Source organism: Ambystoma mexicanum, chromosome 6q, assembly GCF_040938575.1.
Source record: "Ambystoma mexicanum isolate Mex_15411 chromosome 6q, UKY_AmexF1_1, whole genome shotgun sequence".
NCBI classification, from domain to species: domain Eukaryota; kingdom Metazoa; phylum Chordata; class Amphibia; order Caudata; family Ambystomatidae; genus Ambystoma; species Ambystoma mexicanum.
The window spans coordinates 1,187,520,735-1,187,544,970 of record NC_090937.1 but is presented as its reverse complement, the minus strand read 5'-3'; the positions used below and the strand labels follow the sequence as shown (position 1 = coordinate 1,187,544,970).

General features: G+C 44.3%; 1 protein-coding gene across 1 annotated transcript in view; it reads right to left on the bottom strand.

The window, feature by feature from the left end:
• Positions 1–24,236, bottom strand: part of RELL1 (RELT like 1) — a 369,210-nt gene that overhangs the window by 166,727 nt on the left and 178,247 nt on the right. Inside the window, exon 4 of the mRNA XM_069631821.1 lies at positions 21,175–21,250. Within this exon, the coding sequence (XP_069487922.1) occupies positions 21,175–21,250 (76 nt within the window). The remainder of the gene's footprint in view (positions 1–21,174; positions 21,251–24,236) is intronic.

Genomic DNA, 24,236 nt, shown 5'->3' with positions numbered 1-24,236 from the left:
CTGGACTCCACCTCCGTCACCCGGGTGTCAGTCTTTTCCATCCAGGCCTTAATAGAGCTGATGGTTCTGCTCATATCGTCAAGTTTCGAGTGAAGGGCAGTGAAACCCTCAGCATGTAGTCCATAATTTTCTGCATCTCTGTGGGCTCGAAGAAGACTGCCAGGGGTGCCTCCGCCTCTGGTAGGGTTTCGTTTGGTTTCAGGTTGCATTGGCGTACATGTTGATAGAATTCTGTATTTTGTTGGCCCTTCGGTCATGGCCGCGCTAGAGAGTATGAGAAGCTACCGCAGGGGTCCACACGTGAAGGTGAATCGGGAAGGCGAAGACAGAGGAGCTGCCCCGGTCCCTAATAGTTGATGTAAAGGCAGTCAGTGGTGCAATCTGGAAAGACGATGAGATACGGGGCTGAGCAACCCTGAGTGAAGGCGGGGATAGCTGGATATGGTGAGATGGCTCAACAGAGTTAAGAGGCGGGAGTGTGAGATCGAGGGCGGCCAGCGAGTGAGAGAGATGGGTGGTTAAGCTTCCATAGGGAGAGGCAAAGGTGCTGTGCAAATCGTCAATCAGGTCAGCCCTGTCGAGAAATGAGGGCTATTGCACAGCACGGTATAAAACCAGGATATTCGCCTCGTTCTGTCGACAGGATCCAACAGTTCACTCTCCATTTGAGTTAGAATGGGCTGTGCTCTCCCCCGTACACCTTGCTGCGATAAGCAGTCATTAACCGCAATGTGGGTGAATGAAGTGTGTAACACAACTCGTCCATGACAGACCGCAGCTCCCAGCCTCACACAGCTGGGAAGGACAAACAACCGAGGTAACAGGTACACTTATTTGTAGCTACGTGGGATACATATACCAGGGGGCATATATCTCAACCGGGGTAACCCAGAACTGATGTAAGGGAGGCGGTGCAGGGATGTCACCCCAGCATGAGGGGTAGTGCTCCCACTCTGCTCAGTGATAGCCGGGTAGAGTGAAGGCCACCAGCTCCAGAAGTCAGTGTGCACTATAATGAGGTGTGGAGTGACCACTGCTTGATCCCCGTTGGCCCCAGACACCAGAGGGCGAAGATCCACATGCTGACTGTCGGTGGGGGTCCAAAGCTAAATTAAAGGCCATGTGGGGAAAGAAAACTGCGGCAGGGCCGCTCAGCCATCCAGGTTCTGGTGCCCCAGCTCACAGTGGGGCTGATCTTGTGGTAGAAGACGTGGAGGTTCCCTCTCCAGAATGGCAACTGGAGGCCAGGAATGTGTGGTACCCCCTGTGCCCCTCAGGGGTCAGTGATGCAGAGGCGGAATAACTGTGGTATGGGCCCGCACCCGCCCGGCAACAAAGTAATCAGGGGGTCATGTACCTTCAGTCTAAATGCAAGGAGGTCTTCACGGAAATCAGGACGCTGCTCTCTGTCGGGCTGCCTCAGCTGCAGTTCTCGTGGTCAGCGCCTCAGCCGGAGTCGTCTGTGCAGATGTTCAAGGCGGGTCGCAGCGGGATCCGCTAGTGCAAGACAGTTGTAGAGGGGGCTGTCCACACAGATCAGAGATCCTACCCGGGGCCGGAGGGATCTCCACCAGGGTTCGTCAGGTGCATATATCCGGAGGTAAGGCCCCACCGTGGGGGGAATACAGTAATTTTACAGCTGTTTTGAGAACCAGTGGTCTCCGCTGTGCCGACTGTGATGGCCGGGAGTCGCCAGGAGCAAGTCGCGTAGACTGGGTCGGTGAAGGCTCCTCCCACAACCAGGCCTTAAAAGCCTCGTTCTATACAGCAGCGGGAACCCGTGCACTGTGGAAGCGCACTGCGGGACAGAGTCTCGGTCGCAGGCGGTGTCCAGTCAGCGACGGATTTCCCATGATTGGTTTCAAATCGGGGGGCGGCGATCAGATAGCCCCTGCACTGTGTTGTCAGGTACCAGTTGAGCAACTTTGCAGGATAAAACGCAGCACCAAAGAGGATAATTCGGTCAACAGAATGTATCCCAACACGGAGCTGCAAAATCAGGTGGCCATTTCCAAGTAGCGCAACACCGCCCCCAGAAAGGTAGTGTTTTAAAATATACAGTGGACAGAGCTGAAGAGGCCATGCTCAATGGCCAGAGCCAAAGGCCCTGGCTAGTGGGTCGAAAGACATGTAATGTGGCCACATTAGTGGGTCCAAAAGAAACATTAGGGGAAAATGTACAGTGGGCCATGGCTAGTGGCCCATAAAAAAACGATAACAAAACCCTTCTAATTCACTGGGAAGTCATGACCAACTTCACTCAGCGCGTTACCGTTGCAAAGCCCATGACCAGCACGCACATATTATAAGATAAAGGATCCACAATGACATACAAAATGGCATTTTGGGGTACAGAGCATTATGGGGGACATCAACAGAAGTGTGCCGAGTTATGCTCGTCATGACATCCTGCGCAACTTAACTGCACCTTAACTACGTTTTGTTCAGTGAATTAGAGCACTGCAGGGACTGCGTCACATAGATCCATCCAGGAACTTTGCTTGCCAGACATGTGGAGATCATGCAGTGTTGATGTGCACCGATATTTGACTACTAGAAAAATGCACTAACAGTTCTTGGTCAAACAATAAGCTGTGATTATACCCATGACAGCAATGGGCTGTCTACTAGCAAACTTTCCAGATGACACGAATTTGAATTCTAAATTTATCAGCATTGCAGTGATAGATGACCGATATGGATAAACGGGATGATGAAAATGTCACCTGTGTTACAAGATTGGAAGATGGACATAACCCAAGTTGCAGAACTGGAAATGGACAATTGTGCCCTGAACACCCACGCTCTCTAGGATGACCTACATACATAAGCAGGCCGGTCATGTGATGATGGGACTAATGAAAAATAAACTGCATTAGGCGGACAGAGTACAGCGGAGGCAACTCCTAACTTACATGCTTTCCCTGTTGATGTGTCCTACATAACTTGCTATGGACAGCCTATTTGAACCCACCATGACTAACACATTGTTCAATGTTCATATCCTCGATTATGAAAGCAAGGCATTGATGCCACTATCCGTTTGCAGGGGAGGGTGGTAATGAGCATAGGACTACACAGATCAATGGTTAAATTAGACTGGGTGAGATTCAAGAAAAGTTTAGAGATAAGGAGCTGTACAGAGCACCAGTACTGGATAATGCACTGTGGCGTTGTGTGCACATGGGAACTATTGAAACTTGATATACATTTTATAAACTAGTATTTCACTTCAATAATTTGATGTAAATTACTAATTGTAATTTCAAATGATTGGATGTCCATGAGGGAGAACTGAGCTTGGTCTTCTCCAAACTCTACTAATCCAGCCAAAAAGACTCAAATTGGGTTTGATTCATTTATTTAGGCATAGTGCTCTTTATCTCAAATTGTTCTTTGCCTCCAACACGCTTTCTAGCCTAATTCGAAAGCTGTTTAATCAGTCACCATGAATTTTTACACCTTTTCATTTCCATCGGTTAGGCAACAATTAACAAAAGCAGAAATTATTAAACAATGTTTCCTACGGGATTGGAGTTCTAATGTAGACCATCTTACAGGTAAAGGTTGAATTTGTTAGGCACGGTTTATCTTTTAAGAGCCCGCAGAAGCATCTTACAAAGGACTCCCAATTCCAGATTACAATGATGTATTATCCTATTGCATTTTAATCAACGTTCTTCAATAATGGTACTTGGTCTTAGGTTACATGTTTCTAGACATTAAAGATTTTGCAGATTATGTCAATCTTTGAATTTAAAAACCACAAGGCATTTACTCACTCAATGTCCTACTTTGAAGTTTTTAGATGTTCAATGATTGAGTAATTGTGTTCAAGAAATTCAGAAAATAACTTTAGATTCATTTTTGGGTTTCTGTTGTTCTGGAAGATATTTAAACTATCTAATGCTATAGCTGTGGTTTGGACCTTTGTTATGGATCGAATTCAACACTTTGAATTTATGGATTCTGTTGTTTATATATTTGTGACTTTAATGCTTACATGGACTAATGTTAGGGAGATCTATCAGTTTTATGCTTAATCCCTTCTCCTAGTGAGACCCCCAGCACTTTTTTACAGGACTTCTGGACCCTTTTCCCCCTCATTCATTATTTCCATCTATGGGAACTTTGTTCTTTATGTTTTACTCGATTTCTATGGAGTCTGCCCCATATCACTCAAAGGCATCTGCATCACACTTGGTTGCTGGGGTAAAGGCACCCATGGGTGCCCAATTTACCAAAATGGCCTGTCTTCTTGTTTTGCCATTTTCGCACTTCTTGTCCCTTCTAGGTCTTTCCCCTGCCCTCCAGGGTGGGGTCCTTTGTGTGGTTTCTATCTTCAGCAGGAGACCTCGGTCAAGTCCGCCCAGGCTCCAGCGTTTCTGTGAAGACAGGAAGCGAGGGAGGAGTCCAAAGCTCTGCACCCCTTTGTCGTCCAGCCTGACTGCAAGAATCCAGTTCAAACTGGGAGGTTGGCGGTCCTGAAAGGACTGCCACCACTTCAAGTGTGAATGTTGCACATCTCTTTGATGGGCTGGGTTCCTGCATAAAAGTCTGATCCTGGAAGCTGGAGAGATATTCGACCACTGGACCTCAATCCGAGGAAGATGAAGAAAACGCGGCTGAGACCATTTCCAGCGACCAGAGCGGCTGCTGTGTAACCAAATCCTGCTATTACCTTTCCTTCTAAGTGAACTGGGGACTCTGAAAAAAACGAACCCGACCCAGAGCCTGGTGAGAGCCACTAGACTCAAGACGACCTGCATTTTGAGCCATCCTACGTCGTGCTGCGACCTTGCAGGGCTGCAATACCCCCAATACCCTGGGGCCTCTAGCCAGTGTGCTGTCTTCCGAATTCTGAATCGAGCCGAAGCTTTGGTGGCATCCTGCTGGACCTCAGAGTGCTGGACCTTACAAGTGATGAGAATCCGACCAGCGATATTCAGTCTTCTTTTGGCCCCTGAAAAGGGTGCCAAAACCACAGAGCTGCATCCAGCCACAAAGAAAGCCTTCCCCGTTGATCCTTGCTGCAAAATCCCTTCCAAAGTCCTATCTTCTGTCTGTTGAATCTACAAACAAGGAATTGGAAACCAAGATCTCTATCAAAGAGAACTCTGTAGGATCAATGAACAACCCATTCCGATGGCTAATTCAGCCAAGGCCACCTGTGTTCTGCCATCTCTGGAGACGCCTTTTCAAACTTTGGCTCAAAAAAGAGGAGCGGCAGAAAGAAAAGTGCATCAAAAAAGAATCTTCACCCTCCAACCCAGTACCAAAATATATCGTCTTTGCCAGTAGTCAAGTTAATAAAATGAAGATCTGGTAAACACAGCCAATAACCATATCTTTAGAACGCTGACTACAGACGAATGATACTTAACAGAAGAAATGTTATGATCCTTCACCATATTCCTAGCCTATGATCAATAACCACAGAAGACATCTTAGTGGTTGAATTTTTCAAGGATGGACTGGGTACTGCTTCACCTAAAAACAACCCAATTAAAAATGTATTATGGGAGGCAGCGGATATGTTCCTACCTTCAGGATTCGAGTTAACACAGGAACTTAATGGTCAGGAGACTGTAGAGGAGGAGCCAAGTACACCCATTCCTTCTGCCCCACCTACATTACCTGAGATGTATGAACCAAAATATGTGACGCATCCTGAACAGGTGAACCAGCAAAGAGAAGAGAGCAGACTCTTTGCAGTACCCATAAGAATACCTATACCTAAGAGAATATGGGAGGTAAAGTACCCATTGAGGAAACCATACTTGCATCCAAGACAATATGATGGCCATTTGAACGAGATTCCTGATGAAACAAAGAAACTGAATGACCAGGATGAATGGTGACGTCATACAAAGTTGAATCAACACCCAGATAGAAAGATAACCAGAACAGAGAGGCAGACGATTTATAAAGAACAAAGAAGTACCAAGAATAAGTGACATCTTGGGGTCAAGATAAAGAGACTTATGCCATAAACTTGATGAAGATATTTTGTTAGTTTAAACATGTACAGATGCAATGAAACGCAAGCAGCAACGCAATCATGAAGGTAGCCACATGCTTAAATAGATTAGACCGTGGCAAGCACCAACATATACCTATATACCTCATAGATACACATGGATTAAGTGAAGAATGAATGTTTCCACTACGTATAAAGCAGTACTGAACAATGAGGAAGGCCTCATTCAGTGTCGCAGTTAAGAATAGCCATTGAATTTAACAGAATATAAATGCAGCTAAGGAGTTCACTGAGGCAAGAAAGTCAAGGGCTTATCAAACTAGCAGTTGGCTGACATTAGATACAATTAAAGTGAAAGAACAGAAGCTCCTGTTCAAGAAGGTCAAGCAAAAACAAAAGAAGTCAGGACTATTGAAGAATAAAATCAAATGCACAAAAAGGCTCAATTCATGGTGTCCAGTCACGTGATAGAAGAAAGTTGGACAAGCGAGAAGATCACACCTACTCACGGAAGCCGGATAGTACCCATACTCCTTAAAATTCTCAGAGAACAGTACAGACTCAAGGCCAACTTCAAAGTACTAATTGACACTGGACCATCGAGGTGATGATAGATTACATTTTAATTGGTGGGAAGCTGGTATCAAGACAAGCTCACGAAGGTGGAAAATTACTGAGTGGGGTTAGTAGCCAACCAATTGTATGGGACCACGTAGTTGAGGGTCCTATAGTTTGTGTAGCTAATGGGACGTCGTACATTTAGTGATGTTCATAGTGGCCATTTTGAAGGGAGGGCTTAGTTGCCCCACCTGATGTTAACTATCCTATTACCTCTCTCGGTTACTCCATATAGATATAGAACCTATGCTTAGTTATTCACTTAGAACCAATGCCACTTCCAGATAAGTTTCTGTAGTTTGCCATGTAGGATGACATTGGTAATGACGCAGGTCAACACAGCAGCTATGACCAATTATGGGTATAAGAACCCAACGTTTTTATGAAATAGAGTCAGAGTATCGAGCGATTGCTGATGTTCGTATTACTCCCCATTTTAGATACTTGCATTAAAATAGACAAACGTTTGCCAAATTATTTGTGTCGTCTTGATTATTGATGTATGAACAAAATCTGCATCCCCATCCATCTCCAGGATATTACTACTCATCTTAAAGGGCTGGAAGCCTCCAGTTTTCAGACTTTCTGTGCGTAAGATCCAAAGATAAAATCTAATCAACTTGGAGCTAAATCCAAATTGTCCAGCAAGCTACCTTCAAACCCTGGGCTTTCCAAAGCTCATAGTACTTCGGGGTCCCATGGTCTACAAAATTCTCATATGATGGTTCTCCCTTTGGAAGTCACCTTCTCACAACTTAAAATGGACGATAGGAGGGTTGAGTTTGTTAGAAACCACATTCCCGAGAAACAAAAAAGAAGAAGATTGGTCATGGATTCAGAAAGTTCTAGCCCCATCTCAAAATGAATTGCGCTTTCCATCGCATGACAAAGCCTACCTTCATATTGGATCATGGAATACAAAGGGTTTTAAGCACCTCTTAAACAACGAGGAATATCATTTGAAAATCTTTCAAAAACTTGGCTGAGCGAGGTGCGATCTGTACGGACTACTCTCCATACTTAAACACGGAAATCAAGGGCACTACGGGCAGACCATTCTCTGGACATTTAACGTTAATAAAAATGGGCCTGGGAATGACAATCCTAGACCACTACTCTCTGAATCCATGGACTCAAATGTTGGTGGTGTCAGCAGCTCAGGACAGACTTCCTTTTAACTCTTCTGATTCGGTTAAACCTGTACTAAAACCTGGTAAAGGTTGTCTCCAAGGAATTTATGTTTGGTGTATTGGATCTGGTAGATCAGGCCCGGGTAGACTTTGCGGACCCTTTTATTATACTTTGTGGAGACCTTAACATCAGATGCATTCAGTTAGAAGACCCGCTCTCTAAACCCCCTGGCAAGCCACACCTTTCTAAGGGGTTACAAGTCAAGCTTTGGACCGAGGAGATGGAGGCGAGGGAACTACTTATGCTTAACAACAATATTAACGGTGATATCTCGGCTAAATGTACCTGGAAGAATGGCCGCTCTAAGACCATTCTAGTCTATGTCTTTGTCTCAGACAATGGGTTAGGGAAAATTCTCATTTCTGTGCTAATTCCCTTCAACCTCAGAGACCCCAAGCTCTTTTGCTGGATTTAGGACATTTTAATTTTAACCCTGAAATGAGCGAGACCTTTCACTCACTCCCTCATGTGTTTTGACCGGATTTGGAGCATGTGTTTCCTCTGATTTTGGAGTCTGACACGATCCATAGGCATCTACTTTTTGTATAGTGACACACAGCAATTTCAGTGGTGTCACTGAGAAATCCTTTAGATTTCTCATAAGGTTTAAATACCTTTTCTTCTGTGAACTACTGTTCCCAAAAATAGTAAAGTGAAATTGACTTTACTTACCTTTTCTCTATGTAGGTCAAACACACACTATCTTATGTGGAGTGCTGGGGGGGATACAGAGTAGCCCCTTATCCTAAATTCTCATGTAAAAATATTTTACCCTCACTACTTTCAATGGCTGGTGACAGTGGTTTAAATGTTCCTACCATTGTGCTCATCTACTGCATGCTGAATCCTCAGCTGCAGTATATCACCCAAGGGTGACCATTTTCAACAAAATGACCCTGGTTGTCTTTTTTCGCCATTTTCTGTTTGTGAGGTCTTTCTTGGGTTTTACTCTGCGTGCTGAGTCAGGTTTGAGCACTTAGTTAATTTTGCCTTTAGTGGGCTTCAGTCCTGAAACCAGCCTCTGGCTCCAGTGTGTCTGGAAAGGAAGGATGTGAGGGAGGTTCCCGAAACTCCCCTGCCCTTTGTCTCTAGGAATGCCTGAATGCAACCAGTCCTGATTGGCTGGCTGTCCTTTCAGGACAGGACAGCCACCCGCTGTGTGATTGACAGCCTAGGCTGTGCATTAATGGGAGAAACCGGTTTAAAAGGTGAGGGTGTTGGGATTACAGGCAGAGTCGACCACTGGGAGAAACACCCGATGAAGAAACCATGAACGAAGCTTGAGGCATACTCCTGGACCTTTGAATTGCCCAGTGAATCCCTGCTGCTGTGCTGAAACTCCTTTTTCTGATCGACAAGACAAGCTCCGGAAGGGATGACTTCTTTCCTTGGCTTAGTGGGACCAACTAATCTAGAGACGAACTTCACTAGACCACCTTTGCCGACTGGCTATACTTCTTCGCTGCTGCAGGAAACGAGTGCCAGAGGTCGATAAATCCATAGTCAAGTGAAAAGTCTGAAATCCATCCAGAAGCTCCAGGAGTCTCCGAAGGACCCTCCAGAAGCAGGACGACCAGAGCTCAAGTCCACTTACCAGAGTGCAGGAAGCCCAACCGGTATCCGAAATCTGCAGTGGTGGCGTTTACGCGTGCTGAAAATGCAAAGTGCAGCTGATCCAAAAAGAGCCGCAGCTGCCGACGACCGCCAAATTGCTGCTGCAGGAGTCCTCCAGACGTCCTCCCTCTTGTCCCCACGACTGAGGCTCATGAACCCAGGATCTGCATTGCTGCAACAGGACAGACTCCAGCTGGATCCCTCTTCTTCAAGCCAGAGGTACTGTTTAGACTTGGGATACATACCTCCGTGTCTTTAGCTGTGCTCTTCTCAGTACAGACATGCATTGGCTACTTTTGTTGGAGTTGATTCCAACTCTGCTTTTCACAGGCTTCACAGCTTGTGACTCTGCAAGTGATTATTCTACAAACGCTCTATCTTTGTGCAAGACTGTTTGATCTAAGAAGTGCCTCAGCTCCATAGACTGTGCTCCAATTCACTTTGGCTGGCCTGGCTTCCTGCAGACTCTTCTAGCCCATTGATTTTGATATTTTTGTCCCGGATAGGTGTTAACTTGTTTTAGACTGTTATTGCTGGAAAAGGCTTGACTAGATTTCATTGGAAGATTTAGTTGTCCTAACATATACTGAGAACCTGTTTAACCCTTTTACTTCCTTAAACCTTTCCTTTCTGCAACCTCAGAATCTGCAAAGTATAACTAGTGATATATAAATGCCATTACTGTCCTTGTGAATGAAGTCACCTCAGGGTGTAGGAAGTGTGTGAGAAGCATATCCAAAGAGTATCCACTAACTTGTTTGATTCTGAAAAGTATTTTTACAGTGCTACATATCTTGCCCTTTTTAAAGAACGCTTATTTAAAAATGTAAGTTAAATAAATAACTATTTATAACTCAAACCTTGAGTGCAAGTGTTACTTGGTTACTTATATTTGCGAATTTCATTGCTACAGCTCTACACCGCACATTTACCCCTCTTGAGATAGGCCTGGCTGCTCAGTCACACTACCAACTTCTGTAGTAAAGACCTATATCAAAAGGGGAGTTACCCAATACCAAACAGATGAGTGTTGTGTAGTCTAACACTGTGTTACTACATCAATTCTTACCCACCACAATGTCCATCGAGACACAATTTCTTTGGAAGTAGTCAAAAGGACAACCAGTGGACATATGCTGCGAAAGCTCATTTGATCAGGCCCCCCCCAACAGGAAAGAGGGAAAGTAAACGTTGGGATGCTCAGGTCTCCCAAGGTAGAAATATATTACGCATGGAGCCGATGGATGTGTTAGATATAGGGTAGAGGTTTAGGATCTTAGTAGAACAAAATGATACGACCTCAAACATTGGTCTCCTTGCTAAATACCACCAAGTAAATAAGAGTGGCGGTAGGCCCGACATGTCCTTCAGCTTTACTACAGTGGCCTTTTGCTAATTTGTTATGGGGAAACTGGCTAGTCCTTCAGACTGCCAGTACTTGGAAACTACGTTTCCTTTTTCTTTTGACATGTTATCTGTTTTGGGTAACTTTTTCATAATGCAAAGTGCATCCTCCAATGCAGTGCAACTGGGATACGTTTGTATCACTCTAGTCCTACACTCAAAGGATTGTTGGTTACTTTTAAATGTGCCTAAAGGCAGGCTAGTGGCAGCAGTCACATTTTTACCATTTTCACTGTATTTTTAGTTAGCTCTCTTGCGTTTACTGTATTTGGCTATTAACTGTGGCTAGTGTCCTAACATGGTCGTGCTGTTAGGCAAGATTGGCAGCAGTAACCCTGTGGTAGACTACACAAGCCTTGCCGCCCTCTTGGTAATAGGTAACTCACCTATTGGTATAGGTCTATACTACACAAGTTGGTACAGTGACTGAGCAGCCAGACTTCTCTCAAGAGGGGTAAAGGTGAGCTGTGGAGAGGCAACACAGAGGTTCAGTTACAAGTTTTCAACTAACACTTACTCTCAAGAGTTTCTACTAAAATAATTATTTAACAGTCAGTTTTAAATAAACCTTTAGAAAGGGCAATATGCAACAATGAAAATACCCTTCGTAACACTTTCTCAGATTGAAGAACCACAAGTAGATACACTTTTGGGATACCTCACACATACTTCCTACACTCTGAGGTGACTTCTATTGCTAGGACAATGTTTGGCATTAATTTAGCACTGTTTGAAATACTGAGATTTGGTCAAAGGAAAAGGTTAGGGGAAAAAATGGTTAACAGAGTCTCAGAGCATGTGAATACTTTTAAATTTCCCAAGGAAGTCTAGATTAGATCTTTCCCAGCAATACAAGTTAAACTTATTTACCACCTATGAGGAGCAGTTAAAACCAAAGTCAATGGGTTAGAAGAGTCTGCAGGGAGCCAGGACAGGCAAAGTCAACTTGAACAATGTCTATGGAGCTGAGGCACTTCTCCAGATAAAACAAAAGTATTGCACAATGAGAGTTTGTAGTAAAAAGAATCACTATTGGGTCACAAACTGTAAGGCTTGTGAAGGGCAGAGCTAGAATCAACTCTGTAAAATGCATCTACTGCAGGTCTCAAGTGAGAGCAAGCAAGCTACAGACACAAGAGGTAAGTAACCCTTAGTCAAGACAGTACCTTAGGTTGGAAGAAGAGGATCCAGCTGGCTTCTGTTCCCTTTGCAGTCTTGCAGATCCTGGGCCCTAGTTGTGGCGACAAGAGGGAGGGCATCTGGGGACTCCTGCACTGCGGTTCGAAGGTCGGTGGCAGCTACGGGCTCTTTCCAATTCAGCGGCACTTTGCGTTTCAGCTACTGATCAATAGCACCAGTGCGGATGTTGGACACTTGATGGGCTGCCCTCGCTTCTGGAGTACAGCACTCTGGTGAGGTGACTCAGGCTTGGGTCGTCATGCTTCAGGAGGGTCCTCGGGATCTTCTGGAGCTCTGGTCCAGCTTAGAGATGATGCACTCGATTCTGGTTTCTCTGACCCCTGGCACTCGGTTCCAGCAGCAGCAAAGAAGTACAGCCAGCACAGAGGTTTTCCAGCAAAGTTCGTCTTGGGGTTATTTGGTCCCACCAACCCAAGGGAAGAAGATGTCTGTTCCGGGCTTCTCTAGCCGATACGAAACTGGAGCTTCAGCACTGCAGCAGGGCTTCACCGGCCCCTGTTACTGCAAGTCTATGACAGGCGTCAAACACAAAGTGAACAAATAAACTAAAACAAATCAATCGTACAACCTTCTAAAGAACACAAACAATTGACATTGATAGTGTTTGTGTTTTTGGTACAAAAGCGTCTTTTGTACCAAAAACACAAACGCTATCAATGTTCACTTTGTGTTTGACGCCTGTCGTATACTTGCAGTAGCAACAGTAGTAATTGCATTAATGTTTGTCTAACTATATTACCCTGTGAATACAGGTTTCTGTTTTGCTCTGACCATGCAAATTGTGTTTGCTTATGTGTTTTGTCTTTGATGTGATGTTCATTACGTAAAAATAGAAATTCAAAAATCTTTTCAAATATAAAACTTTTTTAAATTCTCTGTGTGTGATTCTATACACTTATATTTGCTGTCTTTGGAATGAAAATAGAAGGGAGGAGGATACATAGTAAGATTGTTTTCCAACCAATTCATTTTTGTTCTAGGACTATAATTCCATTCCTGATAATACTAAAGAGTATTATAAAGACAGTGTGCTTGTAAATGGACAGGGCACCCCTGCCGTTAGAGACAGTGGGTCCAGTATAACTGTGGTAGATGTAGGTTTCTTTCAACCGGTTAGGGAGGATTTTCATTTCTGTGCCAATTCCCTTGCACCTTAGAGACCCCAGCTCTTTTGCTGGACTCAGGTTTTTTTTAATGTTTACTCCTGAGTGAGTGGGACCTTTTTCTCACTCCCTCTTGTGTTTTCCTAACTATGATTTTTGTGTTTTCCTGACTATGATTTTCTATGTTCGTTACTGTTTTATGGAGTCTTGTAAACTCCATAGGCATCTGCTTTTGCATTGTGCCACACAGCACCTTTTGCGCAGTGCCACTGAAGTGCCCTGGACTTCTCCTAATGTTTAACTACATTTTCTTGGGTGAACTACTGTTCCCAAGAATAGTAAGATTACCTCTGTCTTACTCACCTTTACTTTATGGGTCCTGCACAAAACACCCTATGTGGAGTGCCGGGGGTTACATTGTAACTCCTTTAACCCATTCCCACTGTAACATTGTGTCACATTAACTCACTTGAATGGCTGGTGGCAGTGGTTTCTTTTTTACTACCTAGTGACCTGTATCTGCCGGCTGATACCTCAGCTGCAGTGCTGCACACAAGGATGACCATTTTGTGAAAAAGGCACCAGTCCTTTTTTCGCCCATTTCTTGTTAGTTCATTTCTCATGGGCTTTTACTCTGTTGTTTGCATTAAGTTTCAGTCCTTTGTGTAGCTTGCCTTTGGCGGGCTTCAGTAGTGAAGCCCGCCCAGGCTCCAGTGTGTCTGGAAAGGCAGGACGCGAGGGGCTCGAGTGTGACTGGAAAGGCAGGAAGTGAGGGAGGGTCCTGAAACTTCCTGCGGAAGTTCCTGGGAACTTTGTCTCTAGGTGTGCCCGAGTGAAAACAGTTGCAATTGGCCGGCTAACTGCTGTGTGATTGACAGCCTAGGGCTGTGAATGAATGGGAATTTGCATAAAAAATGAGGTTTTGGGGATTAAGAGCAGAGTCAACCACTGGAAGGCAACATCCGAAGCAGAAGACGCCAGCAGCACCCTCCTGGACCACGAAGTGCCCGGTGAAGCCCTGCAGTTATGCTGGCCCCTTTTTCGAATCGACAGGGAAGACCCGTAAAGGAAAGCTTCCTCCCTTAGGCTGATGGGACCAACTAGCCTCGAGACAAACTGTTTTGGTGCAACCCCCGTCTTGCTGTGACTTTAAGGCTGCAGAAGCCCAATACCCAGGGAACCGCTACCGCTTGTGAGTGCATTGTCTTCCTAAGTCTGAACCAGGCCAGATCTTTGTGGGCATCCAGAGGTCCCTACAGAAGCAAGAAATCCACATCCAGAGTCCCCTCATCAGAGTCCAGGACTGAGGGATCAAGGAATTAACCACAAAGAGCCGCTGAATCGACAAATACATTGCTGCAGAGGCCCTCTCTCGAGTGCTGGCGCAGGAGCCCACCAGACGTCTTCCCTTTCGTCACTACTACCAATGACCATGAACAAGGGTCTACTGCATTGCATCATGGGGATAACCAGCTGGAACACTTTCTTCATTTTCATGGTACTGTGGGGCTTGGGGTATTTTATTCTTTTGCCATTTGGGGTGCTTCCTATCTTTGGGAGTGCAAGTTTACCCTACACTAAGTTGACCTCAACTTACCTGCATTGTCCTTACAGCTTGTGCTTTATAAAGGTGATTCCTCTTGAGTTGATGTGATTTCTCTTTTGAATAATTACTATTTAAGAACATTTTTCTAAGAAGAAGAGCATCATAACTGACTTTGTCCATTGACTTCGGCTGTCGTGGCTCCCTAATGGCCTCCTTCTGAACCTATTGGCTTTGGCAGTGTGCGTTCCCTTAGAGGTTTTAAATGTTCAACACTTTAATGCTGGTATAATAGACTGCCTTCATCCCTTTGGGAGAATCTAACTGTTCTTATAACCCCATCAGTCTGTTTTGATCTAACCCTAACCTTTCCTTCCTTGAAAACTCAATATTGCAAAGGTGATACTATATAAATGCTTTACTGGCCTCAAATGATATCACCTCCAGGTGCTGGAACATGTGTAACATATGAATGACTTACTCACCTGCTTTATTGTTCACTTTTTTAATTGAATCCTACCTCGGGATTAAATGTTACAGCTAATTCAAGCTTTTTTAAAGAATGCTTTAAATATCTTTGTGTATAAATAAATATTTATTATATAACTTTAAGTGTGTAAGTGTTTAATTGAATGCGTGTATTTACTGGTTTCATTGCACAGCTCTACAACTCACATTACCCCTCTTGAGATAAGCCTAGCTGCTCAGTCACACTATCAACCCGTGTAGTACAGGCCTACATTAAAAGGTGGGTTACCTAATACCAAGAGAGGAGTCTCGTCTAGTCCCACACCAGCTGGACTGCACTAATACATACCTAACACAACCTAAGGAAGTTGCTAAGGCTCCCAAAAGGCATGCCAAGTTAGCAGGAGGTTGGGTCCAAATGTGTCCCATACTGCCAGCTATCATTAAATGTATGACATGGCTGTTAAGATACCAAGTTTTCAGTCTGAAGTGCCAGGTAGGGTACTCTTGGGCAATTACTTGAAGGCCCTGGGTGTAGTTTCCAGCATCCCAAGCCCCCTTATAAAAAGAGAGGCGGGCTAATCAGAACAAGCAAGGGAGGCAACCTTAAGAGACCGTCCAACTAAGACCAAGGGGAATCCCAGAATCTCCAAAGGAAAGAAGGTCCACAAGCCCAAAACTTCTTCAAGGAAAAAGGTTCCTGTAGAAAACCCAGAGTTCACACCTGTGACCCCACCTCTAGCTGAGGCTGAGTTGGTGCCAAAGGAATACCAAGAAGAACCATCTTCTGATGAGTGAGAGGTGGAGGAGATTCAACCCTGTCTGGAACATCTGGATCATAGAAACCATCCTGAGCTTCAGACTTTTCTTGCAGAAGGTGGACCCTCAAGGACGGATTTCAGTAGGGGACAGAGATGGGATCCCTCTCTAGAAGGTCTGCATCAGCAGGCAGCTTCCCCAGAGTGAAGGGAAAGACCCTGGGAAGCATAGAGTATACTGGGTGGATGGACTACTCTACAGTGAGCCTATGGAGTCTATTGCAGTGGACCTCAGGAGACTAGTGGTGCCCCAAGAACTGAGATCCAAATTCCTACAGTTGGCACATGAAGTCGCCCTGGCTGGTCACTTATGTTTTAAGACCACCAAGGAGAGGATATCATTGTACTTTCACTGGCACCAGATGGGTGCAGAAATTGAGAAACACTGTAGGAGTTGCCACACTTGCCAGTTATCTGGTAAAAGTGGAACCAAGAATGTGGCACCTTTAGTGCCTCTCCCAGTTGTCAGAGTTCCTTTTGAGAGGGTGGGGATTGACAGTGTTGGTACCCTAGTCCCTCCAACTTCTTCAGGCATCCCATTTATATTGGTTGTAGTGGACCATGTCATTGGGTACCCTGAAGCTATTCCAATGAGAACTGTTATCGCCCAGGCAGTGACAGAGGCCCTACTTGGTATTTTTACCAGAGTAGGATTTCCAAAGGAGGTTGTATCCGACAGGGGGTCAAATTGTATGTCCCACTACATGCAAGCCATGTGGAAACCCTGTGGAGTCACCTACAAGTTCTCAACTGCCTACTACCCTCAGACAAATGGGTTGGTAGTGAGCCTTAATAGAGCAATGAAGGATATGATTGGACTTTGAAGAACCACTTGAAGAAAGTGGGACCTTCTTCTGGTATGCGTTTCCTTTTGCCTTCAGAGATGTTCTTCAATCTGCAGTGGTCTTTAGTCCCTTTGAGTTACTTTATGGTCATCCTGTCAGAGGCCCTTTGGCCCTGATCAAGGATGGTCTGGAGAGTGATCCTTCACTCAAGCCAATAAGGATTACTGACTATGTGCTAGGCCTCAGACAGAAGCTGCACGACGGAGGCTTCTGAGAATTTGAAAGCTGGTCAAGCATTGGCACGCCCAGAAGATGAACAGGATGGAGTTTACCCCAGACCAAAAAGTTCTCATAATGGTTCCAGTAAGACAAAGGGTCTTCAAAGTTGTGGGAAAACTTGGAGAGGTCAATTATTTGGTAGACTGGGGCAACCCCGCCAAGGTCCTTAGGGTCTTTCATAAAAATCGTCTGAAGGCTTATGTTTCCAGACCAGAGATAGGAGCTTTGCTCTTAGCCTCTGATCACGAAGAAGAGGAGAGTGAACCTCTCCCAGATCTTCTATGGGGACACCCTTCAGATGGATGGGTGGAATGGGTAAAACTCCCACTGACAAAGTGCAAAGATGTGTTTGTTAGGGAGATGCATCATACGTATGCTTCATCCCCTCCCCTATCGAGACCCCCAGCACTTTTTTGCTGGACTTCTGACCTTTTTCTGAAATCCTGAATGAGTTTAGACTTTTTCCACTCATCCATTCTGTGGGTTCTGCCTTTTGGAACTCTAGTCTTTGTATTTTACCTGTCCTATGGAGTCTATTTCCCACCATAACTCTTATTGGCACCTGTATTTTACTATTGCAGACCACAAGCTCCTTATGGGCAGTGTTGCTGGGGACCCTTGGGGTCCTCCTTTTAGATTATTTTCTTTATCCTAGACTAGAGTAACTACAGTCCTAAGTAGCTCTCCTAAAACGTTATAGATTGGCACACACCACCTTATGTGGAGTGCCATAAGGATACCTAGCATCACCCTTCTCTCTGCTCCTGTGATTTATTAGTCACATAGACAATCTCCTCGTTATGGCTGGTGGCAGTGGGCGTGGTCTACCAACTATTGTGACTATTTGAGGGATATGTCCATAGCCTTGGTAGTGCACAATAGGGGCAACCAAGTACCAACGTGGGGCCTCCCTACTTTTTTCACCATTATTAGTATGGTTGTTCCTTATCAGCCCTTCCACTACCATTCTGGGAGAGGAGGCCGGTGTGTGTGTTTTACCTTCGGCGGGAACCCTTTTGTGTCCCTGCCTAGGCTCCAGAGTGTCTGGGCAGACAGGAAGTGGGGGAGGAGCTTTTCACCCCCCTGTCCTTGGTCTGCCAGAGTGCCTGAATGGGACCAGCTCCCACTGGAGGTCTGGCTGTCTTGATTGGACAGCCAAACGCCCCTTTCTGGAACTGCTGAGGAACATTTCAGAGGAGTGGGTGCTGGCACTGTCCAATGTCCTACCTTTCGTCATCAGACCAACGAATCCGGAGGGTGGGTCCAGAGCTTTAACTTTGCCGAGTATCCACCATAAACATTTTCTTCAAACCTAAGGTACTGAGGGGAAAAAGGTATTGCTTATCTTATTTCTGAAAGTCGCTCCAGAGCATTGGAGTGCAGTGCACGTAGAGGGGTAAGGGGCAACCCCTCTAACCTCCAACTCAAATCGCTGTGTCCCTTTAGTGAGCCATTTAACAGGGTCTCCAACGCTAGTTAAGTCTTTTTGTATCTTCCTTCCAAGAGACTAGAATGCTGCTTTTCAAGACGTCTCAAAAACTGCCTTTTAGCTAGGGTTGCATTTTGGACTTGCTGTGCATAGAAACTGCCTCTAGAACCTGAAGCTCTGCTAGGATAACACTAACCAATGGGTTTTCCTCCTAAAAACCACTATGTTATATCTGTATGCTGACTAAATGCAATTACCATATTACTTTGTGGGTGCACGTTATTACCGATAGTACGGTAGAGCTGTCAAACTCCTGTAACAATTGTGCGCGTTCATCAGCTACCAACTAAGAAGTGGCCTTTGGAAAGTATTGTAAAGTATACCCACATGTGTTGGTTTATTGTGCTAAGTATTTAACAGTGACTTTTGTGTAAATATAATAAATCTATATTTCAATATAAATGTATGTGTGTTTCTTTGATGTGCATTACTAACTGGGTTCAGTGTAATTACCTTTATTATTCCTCTTAAGATAAACCTGACTGCTCTGAAACTCTAACAAGGTCTGCAAGTAGTATGGACTGATACTATGAGTTGGGGGATCTACAAACCACTGGGAGAGCTTACTGAAATCTTACCTCCAAGTAGGACTTCAGGAAAACTCCCCTAACAGTGTATACTTTGGCCAGTAATAAATATAGTATTTATATACTGACTGTTCAAGTACAATCCTCAATTGCTTTATTTTGTGGACTCATTGTGGACCCCTGACCATACTCACCTCTCCTGAGACTATGCCTAGACCAGTCTCCATGCTACCTTGATTGGTTTGGCTGAACTCCCAGAGTTTCCCCTGTTCGCTATAACTAGGGTGGCCTCCTAAACTCTGTCCACCAGGCCAGAGTTTAGAAATCCATCTTAACAATGACGTTTTACTAAAGCAACTTATGATATGTTCATCTCTATCCACTAAATGATTTACGAAATGGAATAGCCCAAATATGACACTTCACAGAAGAATTGAGTCAAGTGTCCAAATACCATATCTAGATCTACAATTTCGAACATAAAACATAGAATAACACCATAGACCCAGATCACTTATCTTCCAGCCAAGGATACATTTTTGAGTAAGTTTAGCTGTCAGTATCTGCCCAATAAGTGCCTCTTTGCATTCATGAGAACTCAGCCTCTCGTACAATCTCCCCCACACACTTTCTTTCAATACACCTGCACTGCAACCTTTAGGAGTGGACAGGCATTGGGGATTGTTCCTGGTTATGGTATCCTAATTCTGTGTTCTTTCCACTTGTGTGTTTGGGACCTAAATGGGTGAAAAAAAGCTTTCGTAAATAGGTGGCATCTATCATTTGGATACCATTCATGGTTTTCAAAATTATCACTTTAAAAGCGGATAAATTGACATTGTATATGACACTAAATTTAGTTTAGTCAGTTTGGCCTACTGCACATTCTCAGTGCGTAACCCCAAACTCGAGAAATGGAATCGAGCTCCACCAAGACAAAGTCAAAGTTTTAGGGCATGCAGTTTCTTTCAAACTTTTGTACTCTATCTTCATTGCTCGTTTGAGTCCAATTTAGATTCGACTAAAAGTCCCCAATTTCATGAAATGTACAACAAGTGGGCTTACACCCGGTTATCCTAAGATTTGATGAGAAAGAATACATTTTATCATAGGGTGTGATTAAGGCCAGACCTCAGAGAGCAGATAATCAACAGCCCCCAAGGAATATCACACCTATCTATCTATCTAGCTAAAACCGGGAATCAGTTAGTTTGTTCCTTATACAATTCCACACTGTTAGACCAATCTGCACCAAAGTTTGCATAGTTACCCTATATGACCCTCCGGACATTATCAGCAAGATGACATTTGGACACCCAAACACTTTCCCTGGATTTCAGCCCCTTCACAAATGAGATGGTTGCCTGAAATCGGCGAAATATGAATGTGGTCATAGAAGGACCAGACAAAACTCATTTTGAGTGTCTCGACACGAGGTTCAAAACTTAAAGCAACATTTCAAGGCCCTAGGTCACACCATTTCCGAGATACTTGCACCACAACGCACTGCGCCAGGGGGAGACAACAGGTGGGGAGAGCGCACAGAAGTACCCAGTATGCTGCAGCACACCAACTCTTGCCTTCCCTCCACCTCTGCTCTGGGGTATGTCAGCCAGCAATACAAGCCCATTGTCAGTGCAGTTTACCTGCAGTGTGCAAAGCACATGAAGCAATAAGCAACTTGAACAGCGACCTACAGGATCATTGATTTTCAACAACTGATGAGCGTTATCATGTCTATCTAAAGAACCCATGCAGAGTAGGAGTACTTTTTGCTAGTACTCTATATATTTAATATGAAATCTTACAAGGAACCTGCCTTCCTGCAGAATACATCACCACAATGAGGGATGGGCCTGCAGCACTTTGTTTTCTTTTTGGATGTGCATATTTTTAATAACGGCTGTTTAGTTTTAAGTCATTTTATTAGATGGTGAAATGTTTTTCATTTATATGCATATTTGATTGCCATGTCCTGTCATACGCAGTTGTATATATTGCACTCAGACGCACCCAGGTATAACGTCTGATTTTTAGAAAGTTAAAATAACTGATGGTGTGCATTCATATTTGTTCTCTTAGCAATGTCGAATTAAAAAACAAAAATACAATGTTTGTTAGAATATGGATATAAAGTGGAATTAAACAAGCTTACCTTTCAGGATAGATTAAGCTATTGTCACCGAATGCAGAATTGTCTGCTACCATGGCATTGAAAGCATCCGTATTTGCTGCAAAGCAAAACAAAAATCTCATTCAAAATGACAATTGCATATCCTCATTGCGTATGACAAATTCTGTAAATGAACCAAATCCAAATGGTTAAAACATATGAAGCCAATGGCATGGCCACCCTTTACTTGATGTTTTTACTGTACAGTGGCAGGACATGCCTCCTTATTACTGAATAAAGGTGTTACAGCATCATAGTTGGGATGAGTACGATTTATTCAGTTGGTAGACTGGAAACTCTCCGTGATCAGTCCGATCGATGGTGGTTTTTCTGGGTGACCTCCCAGTATACCAAATGCAGTGAGGGGCCGCATCCTAGGTGAGAGAAGTAGTTGGTTGAAAACCTCCTTGAATGACCAGATTCAATATAATAAAATTAGAGGCTGCCATTTTAGACTGTATAAAGAGGTGAGACAATTATTGGGTGAAAGCGACACTTTTCATTGTTTTGATGAAAAAATGTAATTTTCTATTTTAACATGTTGCCATTGTTTGGAGTACTGGCTACAAAGAACACAGGATAGATCCAGTGATGCCGAGCTACGTTTGGTCTTGTAAAAGTGTCCGACTATCCCTGGTCAAGTATGATCGCATGACTAACTGCGTTGTATGCAGTGGTCATGTCCAGAAGATCTTGGTAGCTGGTGGTTTCTTATCTAGGGCATTGAGAAGATCACTGAGGTAATGATAACTGATGTCTAAGGTTTCCACAGGTAGATGCAAAGCTTTGATTTTGCAGGTATTTCTTCTCTCATTGGGTTCTACAATCAGTTCTACAGCCAGGAGATGGTTTAAGTGGGGAGTATGTGGAGGTTTTGTGATTCTGGAGGATGGTTTTTTAACTCTGATAATTTTAATATGAATACAGTAGTCTGCATGTGTTAGGGAGAATTCTCAGAAATGTGCCAATTCCCTCCACCTTAGAGACGCCCAGCAACTTTCCTGGATTATGAGGACTTGGATTTTTTTTAAGCTGGAGAGATTGAGACCCTTTTTCCCACTCTCTCATGTATTTTAATGCGATTTGGTACTCTGTGTTTCTTTTGGTTGTGGAGTCTGACAAACTCTCTAGGCATCATCTTTTACATTCTGTCTCACAGTACCTTCAGTGCAGTGGCACAGGGTAGTCTTCCAGATTTCCCAAAGGTTTAAATACATTCTCTGGGATAAACTACTGTTTCCCAGAGCAGTATAGTGAAACTGACTTTACTTACATTTGTAACTTTAGACCCAGCACACACTATCTTACAATTTGGTGCTGGAGGGGTTACTTAGAATCCCCTATGTTTAGCTTCTCACATAACATTTTTATGTTACCCTTTCCTTACTGAATGGCTGGCGGCAGTGGTTTACTTTTAACTACCGTGGTGTGCATTTACCGTGGGCTACGTTCGCAGCTGCAGTAAAGCACCCAAGGGTGCCATTTTTGTCAAAATGGCCCTGGTCTTTTTTTGCCATTTCTTTGCGGAAAGGTCCTTCTTGGGATTTACTCTGCATGTCAAACCAGGTTTGGTCTCTTTGTTCGCTTTGCCTTTGGCAGGATTCACGAGTGAAGCCTGCCTCTGGCTCCAGGGTGTCTGGCAGGGGCAGGAAGTAACACCCTGTGCTTAGTCTCCTATGAGAACCAAATGCACTCTGTGGCGATTGGCCGGCTAAATGTCCGGCAAGGACAGCCACCCTGCTGGGTGACTGACAGCTAGGCTGGAATGAATGGGAGAAACCTGAATAAAGGCAAGGGTTTTGGCTTGGAAGGCAGAGTCGACCACTGGACGAAGGAACCGAAGAAGAACTTGAAGAGGACGCCTGCTGCAACTCCTGGACCGTTGATTTCCCCGGTGAAGCCCTGCTGCTGTGCTGAAACTCCAAATTCGTATTGACAGAGTAGCCCCTGCAAGGACTTCTCCCCTTGAGTTGTTGGGACCAATCAACTCCAAAGTAAGCCACCTGGACATCTTCTTGGAGCTGGTTGAATTTCCACAGAGTTGCTGTTGGAAACCGAATAGCCAGGAGAGGAACACTAGATTGTGTGTGTTGCTTTTAAAATGGCCAAAAGCTCCAGGAAGATCCTCTGGATTCCCAGCCTGCGCCCCCAGCAGAGTGTGGGACCCGAGAAGCAAGTAAAGTCCATCTCGACAGCAAGGAACCACGGTGTTGCTATTTGCGGTAGTCGCAAGGAGCTGAAACACTGAAGTGCCACTTGTTTGAAGATTGCCGGTTGCGAGTGGTGACTGTCCCATTGCAGTGCAGGAGTCCCCAGAAGTCCTCCCTCTTGTCCCCACGACTGAGGACCAGGAACAGTGAGATCTGCAGAGCTGCACAGGAACAGGAGTCATCTGCTGCACCTTTTCTTCAATCCAAAGGTACTGTAAAGTCTGAAAGAACTTACCTCTTATTGTAGAGTTGCTTGCATCTTCTACTACTCACAAGCCTAAACAGCTTGTGGCCCTACATTGATTCTTCTTTTCTTCAAAGACTACATTGTGCAAAGACTTTTCTACTTACCTACCAGAAGTGCTTCAGCTCATACAAAATTTTGCCCATTAACTTTGGCTTAACCAGTTATATACTGAATGACTCTGCTTAGGGGATCCAAAAGTACTTGCCTGCTTAAGAATATTTGTGATCTCTTGTTTGTTCTAATCGCCTTTTCCTTTGACTAATTCCTAAGAGTGTTCTAAATGTTACAGTAAGATATTAATGTCCCCAGCACCCTAGCTATTGAAGTCACCTTTGGGTGTAGGTTGTGACAATGGGCCATCCCAAAAGGGTCTTTACTGATTTTGAAACTAAGAGTGTGTGGTTTTGGAATGCATTTGTGTGTTGCTTTTATATTGCTCCCTTCTGAAGAAGGCTTATTCTAACTGACTGATAAATAAATGAATAATTGTTTATTCAAGAAACCTTGTGTGTGTTTATTTGAATACTTGTCACTATGAATCTCTATATAACTCCCCTACAGCTCACATTGACCCCTCTTGAGATAAG